The sequence below is a fragment of the Plutella xylostella genome, chromosome 5, assembly GCF_932276165.1.
Source record: "Plutella xylostella chromosome 5, ilPluXylo3.1, whole genome shotgun sequence".
Taxonomy (NCBI): domain Eukaryota; kingdom Metazoa; phylum Arthropoda; class Insecta; order Lepidoptera; family Plutellidae; genus Plutella; species Plutella xylostella.
In genome coordinates this window covers 6,393,473-6,406,962 of record NC_063985.1, presented here as the reverse complement: position 1 = coordinate 6,406,962, position 13,490 = coordinate 6,393,473, and the positions used below count along the sequence as shown (strand labels likewise).

The window sequence follows — 13,490 nt, the reverse complement described above, 5'->3', positions numbered from 1 at the left end:
ATCAGTGAAGTAAGGGCAGGCCTCGGCGTGCGGACATGCGGGCAGAGGACAGCAAATTGAGTCTGCGTGGCTTCACGCCCGGCCGCGCCTGGAGGGCCACTGTATATGACGAAAAACTAAGTTTCGGAGCGTGCCACGACTCTATCTCGACGTGCCGATTGCACGATAGCTGTCGTCTGTTCGTTTTTCATCAGTATAGAGTAACCCTACTGCTGCCCACTGTGCTGCTGACGCGTTTGACGAATGCTTATTGCCAAAACATGGGTACAGATCACGTACTGATCAGATACTGGCTAGATACTGTTTTGCGTTCAGTTAATGCCTTATTATTATTTAATTGTATCCAGGGATAAACGGAACGGATTACGAATCCAATATTTAATCTTCTATATATTGTATTTGAAACGGATAAATAATAGTATATTATATAGAATAAAAAATGTAGGTAGAAGATTTTCCAATTATTAATTTCCTTGAATTAGGAGGAAGTAAGCATGGTTAGGGTGGCCTTATCAACAGCCAACAAGCATCCACAACTTTACTGGACTCAAGGCTCAAGCTTCTCTCTGAAAACCAGAACAAAAATTTACGGACGTAGGTATGCTGTTTCACAATTTAAATTCAATACCTACTCTTAAAAAACAACCCTAGCTACAAAGGGAGAAATGTAACACTTGCCGTAAAAATACAGCTCAATTTAGTAAATCCAGTCTGAAGCTAGTATTTTTCTTTACTATTTGTGCCACTATTATTTTCTGCTTCTTGATGCAGCTGTATTTTCCACAGGTGGGCAGTTACAATGTTATCTAGTTGCTCTCTTGGTAGGATTTGATTAAGAGTCGTTTAGCTTCCGCACTGAAAATGGAGAAGTCAAGTACCCTTACGTAGTCGTTGATAGTTTCCAATTTCCGTTACGGATAACAATGAAATATTTCCTGACGGGTGATTTATTTCGTTACAGTTTTGTGAACAGTAAAATGTTGAAGGTTGGTAACTGTATCGATGGGGTGGTGGCGGGTGTAGTTACAAAGGCCCGCTGCTCTCGTCCCTTGTTCACGTGATCCCTGGAGCCTGAACCAAACATCGCTTTATGCTGAATTTGTAATTGGATGTTGGTATATGTATGTTAGTAGGTACTCTGTATTAATAAAACTTGAATACATTGAAACCAACTAGAAAGAGTAGGTACCTTATTAGAGTAATAAAACATTTAGGTACGGGGGTATAGTAAACAAGCTGGCCTGTTGAACAAGCTGGCTTCCGGAGCGGATATTCCACCATCGACCACATCCACGCTGTCAAGCAACTGATGGAGAAATGTAGGGAATACAATCGGCCATTATGCTGCGCATTCGTCGACTATGAGAAGGCGTTTGACAGCATCGAGCACTGGGCCGTGTTCCAGTCTCTCCATCGTTGCAACATCGACAAGCGATACATTGACACGCTCCGGGAGTTATATGGATCCGCCACTATGCAGGTGCGCATGCACAATCTTACCAGCCCCGTTCAGATCAAACGGGGTGTTCGCCAAGGAGACACTCTCTCACCCAAGCTCTTCACAAATGTACTGGAAGATGTAATGAAGACTCTTAACTGGGATGAGAGAGGAGTCAACATAAATGGCAGACGCTTGTCGCACCTGCGGTTTGCTGATGACATCATCATTCTGGCTGAAGACGCCTCGGATCTACAGTGTATGCTCGCAGAACTGCATGAAGCATCCCTGAAGGTTGGCCTGAGGATGAATATGTCCAAGATTAAGGTCATGTCCAGCATTCCCACCGAAGTTTCCAACATTACTGTTGGAAACCATAAACTGGAGGTGGTGAATGAATACACTTATCTTGGACATTGTTTATCCTTTGGCCAAGAATCACAGGTCAAAGAGATCACGAGGCGGATTCAACTGGGATGGGCCGCCTTTTCAAAACTAGATGATGTCCTGAAGTCTAAGATCCCACAATGCCTGAAGACCAAGGTGTTTAACCAATGTGTCTTGCCCACACTAACATACGGTGCCGAAACATGGACGCTGACCAAGGAAACTGTGCACCGAATCAGAGTTGCACAGAGAGCCATGGAGCGAGCCATGTTAGGCATTTCGCTTAGAGACCGTATTCCCAACGTGGTGATCCGCAAAAGGACCAAAGTGTTCGACGTCGGTATGCGGGTCGCCGAACTGAAATGGGAGTGGGCGGGACACTTGGCTCGTCGGGAGGACGGAAGGTGGACAAAGGCGGTCACAGAATGGTGGCCTAGAGACGGACGAAGAGCGGTTGGCAGACCACCTGCTAGATGGTCCGATGACATCTGCAAGGTTGCAGGGAAGCAGTGGATCAGAGCGGCACAGGACCGGAAGAATTGGCGTACAAATAAGGAGGCCTATACCCAACAGTGGGCGATAGAAGGCTGATGATGATGATGATGATGATGGTATAGTAAATAGACTAAATAGTCTCCTACTGTAGCCCTTCTTCAATTGTTTAGGTAACTTATTTTTTGAATATTTAGAATATTTAAAAAAAAACTTTAGATAAACTTGCGTAAGTACTTTGTATTTTAGTATGTTTACCTACCAATTTATCAGTAATTGCCAGTTGCATACTCGATGCTTTTTATAAATAAAAAATGTGGTTAAAGTAGTGCTACATGCGGCCACCACGGTACCAAGTACGCAGCACGCAGCGGCCGGCAGTTTTTGAAAGCGTTTATTGTTTTTCCCGAACCTGGCCTCGCAGCACGGTCTGTTATTAAATCATTTATTATTCAGTCCAACGAACTGTTTCACAATTTGCCGAACGCCTGGCCCGTAGTCAGACCGTAGTGGGCACGTAGTCAGCCCGTATAGTCAGCACATAGTCTGCATGTAGTCGATAGGTAGTCGGCCCGTAGTCAGCCCGTAATCAGCCGACAGTTGATGGAGGTAGAGCTGTTTGTGTTCTTACAATAATGTGATTGGAGGAGTCTGTAGGAGTGTATGAAAAAATCAAGTGACTTCTTCATATAAAAGGTGGTTACTTGACTTTTTACCAGTTACTTGACTTATTACTAGTATAGTAGACCTTAGAGTAGTTCTACCCTGTATAAAAAGTGTATGTACCAACATTTAGTATCTTATCTACATTATAACATTGTAGATATTTACATGTATGGGCTCACACACGGCCACTGCACAAACAAATACACAATGGTGGCCCACTGTGCAGCAAATAAAGTTTACAATAAAACAGGAAACCAATAACATCGTCCAATATTGTACTTGCACATTTTGATTTAATTGAAAAACTACGTCAAGTAATTAATTAAATTTAATTAATGTAGATTACCTATTTACTTTTTCCCATATTTTATTTACTGACAGATCTCACGATCACGCACATTAATGTATGTAAAATAATTTGAATGGAATGTTGTAAGTACAAACTTTTAAGTGTATAGTATGAGCCTGAGGGGATACTTACCAAGTCGATTGCAACAGTTTTGCTTAGCTAGAGCAGGTAACTTAATTACGCTCTCCAAAGCTTAACTGAAAGATCCGCAGGGCATATATATAGGTACCTATTTAGCAGTTCCAAACTACTTCACTTCAAGGATTTAGTCTTTTCATAACGAATAAAGAATGATATTATTATTACATATTTTATTACAATAAATATTACTGAAGTTTTCTCACGGGTTTTCGAGAATTCGACTGTATACTTTTTGTGGTACTTATTGAATGGTATCACATGGACGTGCTCACGCAAGGCGCCCTGCGGGTCTTGAGGCTACTTTAGCTTACGAAAAACGAAGTCTCGGAGTCTTGCTGCGCTAACCACGACGATCCTTGCTGTAAATATACAGTATCAGATTCAGAATTTATTTAAGTATTCAAAAGAGATTACAACACCAATTACAATGGCCTCCACACTAGGCAAATGCCTGTATAGTGGCGACCTGCGGAAGATATAATCAAAACCAATCAATACCGACTGCATGTCATGTCTTGTTTTTTTAGCTAGAGTGGGCCCTGCGCCTGCGCTGCGTGAGCGCCGCCCCGTCATTACCCTGCCAATACCAGGCTACTGCGACTACCGGTCTTGCCACTCGGCCTCGCGTGCGAATTAGCCTAATTGTCGAAAGACCATCGAGAAATGCAAATTGGAGATAGTTTTCGTGGGCAACCGTGGGATTTGCATAATGGTGATCATGCGCAACTTTCTAACCTTTTTATAAAAATAACTTTAACGTTTTCTAAGAATTATACTCTCGATCGTATAATTAGGCTAACAATCGGATTTCATGTTTCAAAAGGGACCTGAAGAAATGAGCGTTCAATTCAAAATACTTTATTAGTAATTAAACACAAAACCACATTAATGACAGACACAAAAGCAATTTTACCAAGTAATCATCTTTTATTTCGCTGTATAAAATTTAACGCAATCGTTTCGCAACAACAAAGGCGGGCCTGGTTAATGTCGCCCTGAAGCACTTTGTAGGTCTATTAATGATAATATTTCTCTGAATCTTCAATGACGCTGAAATGTTTTTTTCAGGACAACAACACAGGCCAGGCTCTGCTGGACGTGGTTTACAGACATTTGGATCTGCTCGAAACCGCATACTTCGGCTTACGCTACCTCGACCAGGATAACCAAACTGTAAGTACCCATGGTTTTGCTTTGATGTGAGCCTTTCATAAACATTAGTAAAAAGTATATTTGTTTATGCGGCTCCCCACAGGTGCGCCGTGTATGTTGCTGCAATTTCTGCTCTTTCACAACTTCGCGTATAGTTTTTATAATTATGTTTGCTTTAAGAGCAAATTTACATGAACAAAGTGTGTTTCATGTTGAACTATTATGAATGTTAATGTTATTTTGTGTAAACGTTCTCTTTGGATGGGATGCTGAACGTTAGGTTGGTTTTCATTTTCACCTACCCTAAATCCAGCATTAAACCATTTCATGAAACAGCTCTCAATTTTCTTTTGCAATGAGTCCGAACATCAGGTAGTACATGTCTATACTTTAAGATGTCTTAATTAACCTTCATAACATAAAATCTAAATGGTGTTGCAAAAGCTGTGTGGAGTAAATCTAAAGAGAATATTCTATTATTTAAAATTTATTTATGTGTCCCCCTGAGTCAATCCCTTACCCTTACTAAGTATATCTAATTTTGAACTCTCTGTATAACGTTATCCAATTTTGATCATCCTGTATAACCTGTACAACTCCCGCAGCACTGGCTGGACTGCGGCAAGCGGCTGCGGCGACAGCTGCGCGGCTCCGACCCGCACACCTTCTACTTCGGGGTCAAGTTCTACGCCGCCGACCCCTGCAAGCTGCTCGAGGAGATCACACGGTAACTACATACTAATCAATCTAATCATAATGACCAAGGTGAATGAATGAATGAATGAATTCTACCACACCCAGCCAGGTCAACCTGTATCACGGAAATGCTAATTTTTTAAGGAAGGGGGAACACACATTCAAGGATAGGTCAGGAAAGTAAATATCTTTGCCTGAAATTCCTTCACTGTTATATTTGAGTGAACCTTTACTCCTTTCTCGTTATCACCCCAAAAATAACGTAGCGTCGTCTAAAAACGGTTGCTAAGTAACAGCTCGAAATGGCGCTATATTCAAATTTAATTTTATTCTTGTGGAATGACCCGTGTAATCTTCCGTCGGCTGTGCTCTGCGTCGAAGTTTTCTTTGAAGTCGGTTTGGATAAACTCAAGTTCTTTGCGAACTAATAAATATTCTGCTTTGTTTATCTCTAAGGGCGCAACTGCTATTTCCTTGTCATAATTTCTCGTTTTCTTGGTTAATTTGAGATTTATTGCTGAGAACCCGGAATTAATCTTTATAATTTTGTACAATTTTGTTAAAGCAAAATAGAATAGCGTGATAACTAGGTTAGATCGTATCCTATATATGCATTTTATTTTTTTCGTTCTGTTCTGATTTTGCGTTGACGAAATTCAAAAGATTCTCGCCCATTAGTTGCCTCGGAAATAATACTTTCACTCTTAAATGATCATTAAAGAACTGATCTAAAATCTTGCAAATTTTAAAGCTCAATTAAGAGAAAGTTATTGAATACGATGTCAGAGCAATGAATTTTTAATTAAAAATACTGGGTCAGGGCCGATATTTCTGTTTAATAAAAAGTTATTTAATGAAACTGTACAGGATGTTTTAATAACAAATAAAGAATTCTGCTCTTCCTGCGGAAGTAATTTCAGTTGCATTTATAAATGATATTCATAAAAGCTGAGATTGAAGTCTTCGTACTCAAAATAATTTACTGATTTAATTATTTTTAAGTAATCATACTCATCATAAAGATCAGCTCAACCGCGATGTACATGTCGCAGGCATTTTGTAAGATCTCGCCGTTTACATACGGCGTCGTCAGTTTACACTAGGCATTTCCAGTAAAAATAAACACTGGTGCCCGAATGCACTAAACTTAGGAAAACGCTAAACCCTTTACTAAACAATTTATGAAGCTCTAAATTAATATCCTGCATTGTGTCCTCCGTACACCGGGATCTATGGATAACGTAGTAGTTTTTAGGTGCGGATAACCTCAAAAACTTTGTCGTTTCTCTACAGCCTTTTTACTGCTCCTGCACTATAATAAATGACTTTAAAGTCACAATTATTTGGTGAAAATGCTCCTACACTCGTAACATTTGCATTGTTTTGAGTATTTTTTTTTTACCATGGATTTTAAACGGATTTGTCCTTTAATAAATATAACAGACCGATTAAATACGATCTTATAAATCTTATTTATTGTGTCACAGAACTACTACTTGACGCCATTTTTGTTGTTGTGATCAACAGCGCCGCGCGTGGTAATAACCAGAACTAAATTCTTCAATTTGCCGCGGCATTATGTAAACGGCGTATGAATTGGGAATGAAATGTTGTGGCATATTATAAAATGACACGGCAATATACATTTTGCCTTCGGCATATTACAAAACAGCGAGCGTTTGTAAACTGACGACGCCGTATGTAAACGGCGAGATTTTACAAAATGCCTGCGACATACATACTTAAGTATTTTTTCACTGTGTGTTTACATTATTATACTTAGGTATGTTGTCAATTTTTCATCCATCACAAACTGGAAATAGGTGTTAAGTACAATAAATTGCGTGACCTACATAAGTAACAAGGAAGAAGAGTAAATTGTCTTTGCATATAAATAACAAATTCAATGACAACAGAACACTATTATTTAATATGGCGAAATTAGTCATTAAATTGTGAATAAATTGCGTCTAGTTTCTATCTTGAAGCTTTAAATCATTTAGTTATCTAATAGAAAGCAGAGCGGAACTTTTCGCTTAGTGATAATAAAAGACATCTGCGCCGCGACTCAGCGCTTCGAGGAAACCGCAACGCTCATCATATTGAATTTCTTTAGTTCTATGTGCGCCTAGTACATACTTGACCTGCCTGGTAGATAATACCCATATCATTTACTCACTTAATACTGTGCTATAACTTTTTTATTACATTAAAATTCTATTTTATCAGGGGTACATAAATTACTCGGCTATCGATATTGAAATTGAAAGCAACTTTTGCTTCCATTAATATGTATTAAAAATCTTGAAAAATTCTTCGGACGAACGCCAAGACAGGGTAAAGTTTACCGTTGTTCTATCTTAGCATCATTTTCCATATTGCGGAACAATTTCCATATAAAATGGCCGTATCATACCTCCTTCTACTAAGAACACGTCAGTTTTATTGTTATTTAATGCTCTTCATACTCCACCACTCTGTGAGTAAACACTGGATGGCTGTAATAAAATAGGATTTTAGTACACTATCGCATAATAGTAAAATGGAAACTAGAAACTGTCGAAGATAGGTAAGTATACAAAATTGAATACGCCAGTATAAATTCAGCTCTCAATATGAATATAATTTGAGTTAGGATTTTTTAAGATTTACGCGTCCCATAGGGAAAAATAAAATAAAAATATAAACCTGTGAGGCCAAAACGCATTAATAAGTGTTCACCGTTCCCAATTTGTACGTGATTCGTATGCATAGAGAAACATCACAAAAATATTCACGTACAAATGAGATTTGTTCGCCCGCCCGTCAGTCACCGGCGGCGGTGATTCCGAAACCTTTGACGCAAACACACTTACCACACACTAATGAGTTTTACATGCTAATTCAGCCGAAATATAACTGTATTTTAAATGTACAATTGTAAATTATTGATCAAATATTATCTAGGTATAAAGATATAAAATATCTGGTAGTTTTAAGTAAAATTATGAAAAATCGGAATATGCAAACTTAATAGGCTATGTCTGAAAAAATTGAACAACGCTCATAATTTTTCTAATGATAGGAATAACCCTCCGTATCATCCTAAAAAAATCACAGATTTTTCCTATGCGTCAGTAATTTTATAAAAATAAAAACATTTCAAGTTTCACAAAACGGGGATATGATGGCACTTCAGGACTTTTTCCATCGTCTCTATAAAAATATATGGGCAATAATAAAGAAAAAATTGACAGGCGTCAGCTTTTACATACTCTTTGGTCACACGTCTATCCAAGTATCCATAGACCTACAACGTCCAAACAACGTCACACCCAAGTAACATTTTTGGTTTTAAAAAGGTTTTGAAAAGGTTCTAGAACCTTTGTATGGAAATCAACTCGTGAGACTTAGAAGGCTCGATAACCTTATATTAACCTTATATTAACCTCCTGAGTGCAAAAAGGGCCCACGTTTTAGAACCTTTCTGAGAGCTACAGCAAAACCTATAGCTCAAACCCAGAACCTTTTGAACAACTTACACAGAACCTAAATAAAACCTTCACAACCTTAATTTAACGTTAACATAACCTTGGAAGACAGCTTTTAAGTTCTAAATTAGTCCTGGATGTAACTCTACTATAACTTGAAACATATTTGATGGATATTTGTAATGCCTTCCCAGGACTCTCGGGTCTTAAAATGTTTCTGTGTAAGATTTTATAATAATTATAATAAATGGCGCCATTACCTGACACTTTCCAAGACTCAAAATGGCTAACTTGTAAGTGTTGTATTAATACAAAATATAGTAAGTAGTTAGGCTGAAGTCAGGAAATATGAAAACCTTGTGCGACTAGCACTTTATTGTGATACTTTCGGATAATAGTTCTGTATAAGTGACGGGCCTTTTGTAAATGATAAATTTGAAGGTATTTTAATTAAAAAAAATAGATAAAATTTTATGTTTGGTGTAAATTTATATTAGAAATAAAAGTACTGTCTATATAAAAAAACATATATTTGGAATAGTATAGGAAACGCTACTGAATTTTCCCTTATTAATTAAAATGTATCTTTTTGGTAAGTTTTTTTTTTTTATTTCAGTGAAAAAATATGGCGGCCGTTAGGAAATTACTAAAAAGCATTAAACATATTTTGAGGATGCCTCTAAAGCTTTAAAATATTCTTGTAGGACTTAAATCATGCCTTTTGCTCATAGCCAGTGCTTAATGCTTTTGGTTTTCACCAAGTAGTCCTAATTTGTTTGCCTAGACAACTCTTATCAACCTTAAGGTTTAAGATAGGTTTTAAAAAATACTTATAAGTAATTTAAATATTCCATAACTTTATGGTTGTATCAAGGTTAAAAATTTAACCTTAAGCTCTCACTTTAGCATTAATGCTAGCTTTTCTAGAAGTAAATCAGGAGTCTACGACAACTATAAGATCCTAGAACTATATGCTCCTGAAATACATGTTAAAATAACGTTAATATAAACTCTTATCAGCAGCTACAAGGTTGTATTAATAAACAATTAGTTTTAGGACTTAGTAATCATTCTCAAGTACTCAATATGACCAGATAGCAAAGCATTAACCTTTTCACAACCCTTATAAAACCTAAAGGCATTTCTTACAACCTAAGCTCGAATGAAATGTTACTTGGGCATAGACCTACTACCTCTAGACTGGCAATCGCCGTGTGCACTATTCTCTTTCTCACTCAAACCATAGATGTTGCCGACAAAAAAATTAAACCTAAATATGGGGAAATTTAACTTATCATAATAACAAAAACAAAACTTGAGTATATCGTCAGTTGATAGGAAAAAGACACTAAAGGCTAATTTTTCAATAGCCAGATAAAAGTTTTGCTAGGAAATAATTTTGATGCTGTTGCGTCTCAATGTTTCTCAATGTTTGTATTACCCAGATAACATTTATCTGAATATTGAAAAATCAGCCTTAGTGAGTTTTTCCTGTCAACCGACGATATAAGAAAAAAAACTTTACTCATACTTATTTGATTTCAATATAATTATTTAATATACACAAACTGAGTAGATTGTATGATTCATTCTCTTCGTCCAATCGAAACAATCCTCTTCAAAATGTGCCGAACACAATTTTTGTATGTTTCTTTGGTTCCCAATTTGTGCGACCGGTAATGTCTATCCATTTTCTTGATATTTTTTTTTCTGTCGGAAACCTATGAAGCAGAGATAAATGGATGAGCATGAGCATTATAATCGTGGGCCAAATATGTGATGGGTTTTTTTTAAAGGAAACACGCATTTCGTATCAATACAATAAACTTTATATTATACAGAAGAAATCACACATAGAAGAAAAAAACGAAACGAACGTTTCCTCACAATGAGAGGAACCTCATTTGAAAGAGGAGAATGACTTCTACAAAATACAATCTTCACAAAAACCGAATTCGTGCGCCCCATTTGTAAACCCAACCCGAGTCCGTTACAATTTCTAGTATTTTCTTTGCATACTATAATATTTGTGGGTAAAATAAATTTTCAATAACTTGCAACACCATGTGATTTGTTATGATATAGTACCTCGTAATTTTTACTTAAAACCCGAGTCCGTTATAATTTCTAGTATTTTCTTTGCATACTATAATATTTGTGGGTAAAATAAATTTTCAATAAATTGCAACACCATGTGATTTGTTATTATATGGTACCTCGTAATTTTTACTTAAAACTGATACTAAAAGACCTTACAGTATTAAAATTAGTATCGTTTTATATTAAAATCGAGCCAATAGATAGTACTATGATGAATTTAAGCTTGTTAAACTTGATAGTATCTACTTACATGTGAAAATATATCTCATCCATCATTCCATCGTGTTTTCGTTCAATATGCTTTATACAACCGAACAAAATCCACCCACCCATGTCACACACTCGTTAAGTGATGATAATAGTCTAATAAACTTAATAAACACCCACAAATCACTAGCAAATCAAAAATAAATAGCATTTCGAAAATTTTGTTGTAACTGTCAGCCTTTGTTTGGCACAGATTTTTCATTTGTTTCATTGTTTGGCACAGAGAACTGACGTAAACAGGCGCCACAGCAAAAAGGACAAAAAACATTTACAGCTTAACGTTTCTTTCTTACGCTTAATGTAGCTAAGCGTCTCTTTTTCGCAATGTCAGAACTGTCACGATTATACCCCTGTGCAACGTCACATCAAAACCTGTCATATATTTTTTTAATGCCTATAGAGACGATGGAAAAAGTCCTGAAGTGCCATCATATCCCCGTTTTGTGAAACTTGAAATGTTTTTATTTTTATAAAATTACTGACGCATAGGAAAAATCTGAGATTTTTTTAGGATGATACGGAGGGTTATTCCTATCATCAGAAAAATTATGTGCGTTGTTCAATTTTTTCAGACATAGCCTATTATGAGTGTTTACATTTATCCACCAGGTTTTTGCCCCAAGCCTATCTGACTCTGCCCCTACCTCTACATTAATTGAATAGGTAGTAGAATGCCCAAGTAGGGGGAGGCACACTCACGAGGATGCTCCAGTTACCAGACACTGTGACTAAAATACTTGAAAAGTGCATTGGCACGTACCATGCACCCTGTTAGCAGTAGTGGGGTGAATTAGTATATTGCTAGATTAAAGCTATGAAGTACACTTGTACCTCAGCTTTCTTCGCTGTTACACTCACGGGCAATGAAAAAGTTCCACCTGCCATTGACGTTCCATATGTCACTGGAACTTTATCATTGCTTGTGAGTGTAGAATGTTACACACGAATGTACGTGGTTATATCTCGAACATTGGAAGAGTCAGCTGCAGCGCAGGTTTTATTAGTTATCGAGGTAGACATAGATTTTGCGAAAATGGCTACGTAAGCTGAAAGGGTGCCAAAGGAGGAGGAGAAGCCAACGACACGTTTTTTTGAATTGGAGTTAAATCCACCTACCTAAATCTATCTTTAACAATCATGAGTGTGCTGATCGAAAAAAACATGTTCTAGTTGAAGAGATTAATATGGATTACTTTTTTCGTTTAAGATAAGTGATTTGGTATTCTGCATAGGTAGCAACTGAATAACATAAAACTTGCACAGGTCAACGATAAATAAGTCGATGTCAACATCCTTTACCCTGCTTTGAAAGCCTCGCAAAGATTTCAGCCGTAAGAGCTCAACACCAGGGCAAAGTTCATATTTTTCTTTAAAATATGATGTCATAAAACTGTGGTAGTGAGCCAAATGGAAGAAAGACGGCGGAGTGGCTTCGTAGCAGTGGGATTACTTTAGCTTAACAAAAAACGTAAGGACGAGAACTTTCATGCAAAGAGACAATTAAGGCAAAGAGATATAGAGTCGTGGTTAGCGCTGCAATGCTCCGAAACTCAGATTTTCGAAAGGTAGAGTGACCCCTCCTGAGTGCTCGTAAACAGATGCGGTCATGTCGCGGTGAAATGAGTAATAACAACGCCATTGTGGCATTAGCTGCGTTTACAGCCCCTTAACTTGTTCATAAACAGTTCGACCAACCCGTGTTACTACTGGACTACTACTAGGCAGTAGTAACTCTTTAGATCACTGATAAACAGAGAGTAACGTGTACTAGGATATACGTGTGTACCACTCTATCGATACAAGGCAAACTATTTATTTGGATTGAAAGAAGGAAACAAACATGACAATAAGATATGAGTTATGTTAAAGTTATGATTAACGTCCATCCCACTTGGGTTGTTTCACTTCACAAAACCTTTTTCTCGAAGTGTTTTTGTTTGCTCTCATAAACACGTATTTTATTCCAACCTATTTCTAACTTATCTTTTTTATAAATGAATATAGACTTGGAATTTACCGTCGTACTTTTTTGCTTCGGATAAACGGAGAACCAAGTTTATTTTTCTTTTAAACTTGGAACAATATTAGCCACATCAGTGAAGGAGAAAAAATGTTGAACACTTTTCATTTAGTATTTATCTTGAAAGTCTCGCTGGGCATATTTATTTTCAGTTATTAGCTCCTCTTGCGCGGCGCGGGCCCACCGAAGTCGAGCAAAGCGGAGAAAGCAAAAAATTGCTTTTAGATAACAGCCGCCTTATTGCTGGAAAATATAAAACCTTTACAACCTTACCGTGATGCTCATTTAATATTTAATTGCACTTCAGGGCCC

The 13,490-nt window shown here is 37.3% G+C and overlaps 1 protein-coding gene across 1 annotated transcript in view; it reads left to right on the top strand.

Annotated features, from left to right (window-relative positions):
* LOC105389186 (band 4.1-like protein 4) overlaps nt 1-13,490 on the top strand; it is a 60,112-nt gene that overhangs the window by 20,228 nt on the left and 26,394 nt on the right. Inside the window, exons 3-4 of the mRNA XM_048633131.1 lie at nt 4,542-4,646; nt 5,231-5,352. Coding sequence (XP_048489088.1) covers nt 4,542-4,646; nt 5,231-5,352 — 227 coding nt within the window. The remainder of the gene's footprint in view (nt 1-4,541; nt 4,647-5,230; nt 5,353-13,490) is intronic.